This window comes from Triticum dicoccoides, chromosome 7A, assembly GCF_002162155.2.
Source record: "Triticum dicoccoides isolate Atlit2015 ecotype Zavitan chromosome 7A, WEW_v2.0, whole genome shotgun sequence".
NCBI lineage: Eukaryota > Viridiplantae > Streptophyta > Magnoliopsida > Poales > Poaceae > Triticum > Triticum dicoccoides.
The window spans coordinates 22634639-22637169 of NC_041392.1; the positions used below are offsets into that span (position 1 = coordinate 22634639).

Below are 2531 nucleotides of genomic sequence, written 5' to 3' on the forward strand. Positions count from 1 at the left end.
ATGTTCGAGCAGCGCTTGAAGGATGCCATCAAGAAGGCCGAGGATTCCGCCGGCAAGCTCATCCTCTTCATCGACGAGATGCACATGATTGTCGGTGCCGGCGATCAGCGTGGCGGCACCGGCGACGCTGCCAACATCCTCAAGCCCGCGTTGGCCCGTGGCCGCATCCGTTGCATAGGCGCCACCACAACCGAAGAGTACCGCAAATACATCCAGAGGGATGCCGCGCTCGAGCGGCGCTTCCAAAGGGTTGACGTCGACGAGCCGACCGTCCAGGCAACCGTTGCCATCCTGCAGGGGCTGAAGCAGCGGTACCAAGACCACCATGGACTAATAATCAGCGACGACGCTTTGGTTGCTGCTGCGCAGCTCGCCGGCCGTTATATTACAGGTACGTTCATGATAAGATTTGTGCATTTTTTAGGTTTACTTTTGTAGGTTTGTGCAGCATCTTGAATAAATTGTCGATTTTGTTGTTTTCAGGTCGCCAATTTCCTGATAAAGCAATTGATCTGATGGACGAGGCATGCACTTCTGTGAAGTTGCATCAACCAAAACAAATTAGTGATAAGAAAACTAGCACTATAAATGCAGTGGAGGAGCTAACCGTTGGTCCATGTCATATTGCACAGGTAAATTCACATTTCCTTGCTAATAATCGAATCTGTATGAGTAGTAGTCTCCATTTGTTTCCATGTGATGCTCATGCCATGTTCTTTCGTTATATGAAGGTTGTGAGCCGATGGACTAAAATTCCGATCACTACACTTGGCCGAGAGGAAGAAAAGTTCAGCCACCTAGTAGACAGATTGCATGAGAGAGTCGTTGGACAGCATGAAGCTATTAATTTGATTGCGCAAGAAGTGCTACGTTCGAGGGTCGGCTTTGATCAATCTGGCCAACCAATCGGTTCTTTTCTATTTTTGGGGCCGACTGGTGTTGGGAAGACAGAGCTTGCGAAAGCACTTGCCGAGAAGCTGTTTGACAATGAGAAGATGTTCGTCCGCTTTGACATGTCTGAATATGCTGACAGTGGATCTGTGGCGCGCCTCATTGGAGGACCTCGAAGGTTTAAACTTGCACGCTCTTTGCACACGTATTTCTTTCCTGAACTTCCTTCTCATATCTCACTTTTTCGTTTGACTTTCTGAAGCTATGAAGAAGATGGACAGCTTACTGATAAAGTAAGGAGCCAACCATATAGCATTGTTCTTTTTGACGAGGCGGATAAGGCGCATCCCTCGATATTCAAGGTTCTCATTCAACTCCTCGATGATGGCATGTTGATTGATGGAAAAGGACGGAGCGTATATTTCAAGAATACTATCATCATCATGAGCTCAAATCTAGGAGCAGAGAATCTGTTAGCTGGAATGGCCGCAGAAAACATGGAAACTGCACGGGATCTTCTTATGGAAAAGGTATGTGTATCCCAAACTGTCTCTTTGTAAAGTCCACTTGGGAACTCTGCTGATCGACATATTTACCTGATCTTGCAGGTTGAGAAACGGTTCAAGCCTGAATTCATCAACAAACTGAGTGAGACTGTGATATTTGAGCCGCTTTCACATGAGGAACTGAGGGAGATTGTGAAAATCCAGATGAAGAGTGTTGTTGCCATGGCAGCTAACAAGGGCATCTCTCTGTTTGCATCAGATGCTGCCTTGGACGTCATTTGGTCAGAGTCGCACGACACGGTAAGTACATGTTATTTTCATCACCAAACCAAATCACACTACTTATCTGCGTAGTCTTTTGTATGTATGTCCCGCTTACGATGCATATACATGGACTGTATATTGCAGGTGTATGGCGCAAGGCCTATTAAGAGGTGGATGAAGAAGAATGTGACGAGAGTTCTCGTGGACATGCTTGTCAATGGAGAAGCATGCCAAGGATCGACCGTCTTCATAGATGCCGCCGATGATAGGAAGGGGCTGAAATACCACGTACTGAAGTAGCAGGAGGTGGCAGATCTACCAGTCGAGGCCAGCTATGATTTTTTGCCGTGTGCATAGGCATATATAGCGAATATGTATGTTGTTAGTGATTAGTCACCAAGCACTTGTTGTTCGTACTGTATATTCATTATCTGTAGCAAAATGGTATGTAAAGCTTGCAGGTTTGTGAGAAAATGTTTGTTGCTTGCTGAGATTTATACTTCCTTGATCGAACGATGTGCCCACCGATGAAAACCTCTAATGACTGACTGCTACTGAGTTGAAACCTTGTAATGAAAACTAAGCCCTGGCTTGAGCTGACTCTGTCATTTTCCCCCAAGCATGCATCCCACACGTATTCCCGTTGAATCCGCTGCCGCCGAAAGGGAATATAAACGACTTTTTGCTGGCCGCTGCTCCCGGTCTTGAGTCTTGACACTTGAATCCAAAACCCCGCCCTTCTCTCTGGCGGGGGAGGTTCAGAACTGACCAGCGCGTGCACATTCATGTCTGGCTGCAGGCACCAGTACCCGCCTTGATCCCCCACTATCTCGTTTGCCCGTGTGGGCTGTTCTCTCCTCTCCCTCTCCC

At 47.2% G+C, this 2531-nt stretch overlaps 1 protein-coding gene across 1 annotated transcript; it reads left to right on the forward strand.

Moving 5' to 3' along the window:
* LOC119328022 (chaperone protein ClpB1-like) lies at positions 1-2005 on the forward strand. The gene is made up of 7 exons (XM_037601065.1): positions 1-391; positions 484-564; positions 595-632; positions 732-1069; positions 1154-1421; positions 1500-1697; positions 1806-2005. The coding sequence occupies exons 1-7, from the start codon at positions 1-3 to the stop codon at positions 1959-1961; spliced, it is 1470 nt and encodes a 489-aa protein (XP_037456962.1). The 3' UTR covers positions 1962-2005.
* Positions 2006-2531: the final 526 nt, after the last annotated feature.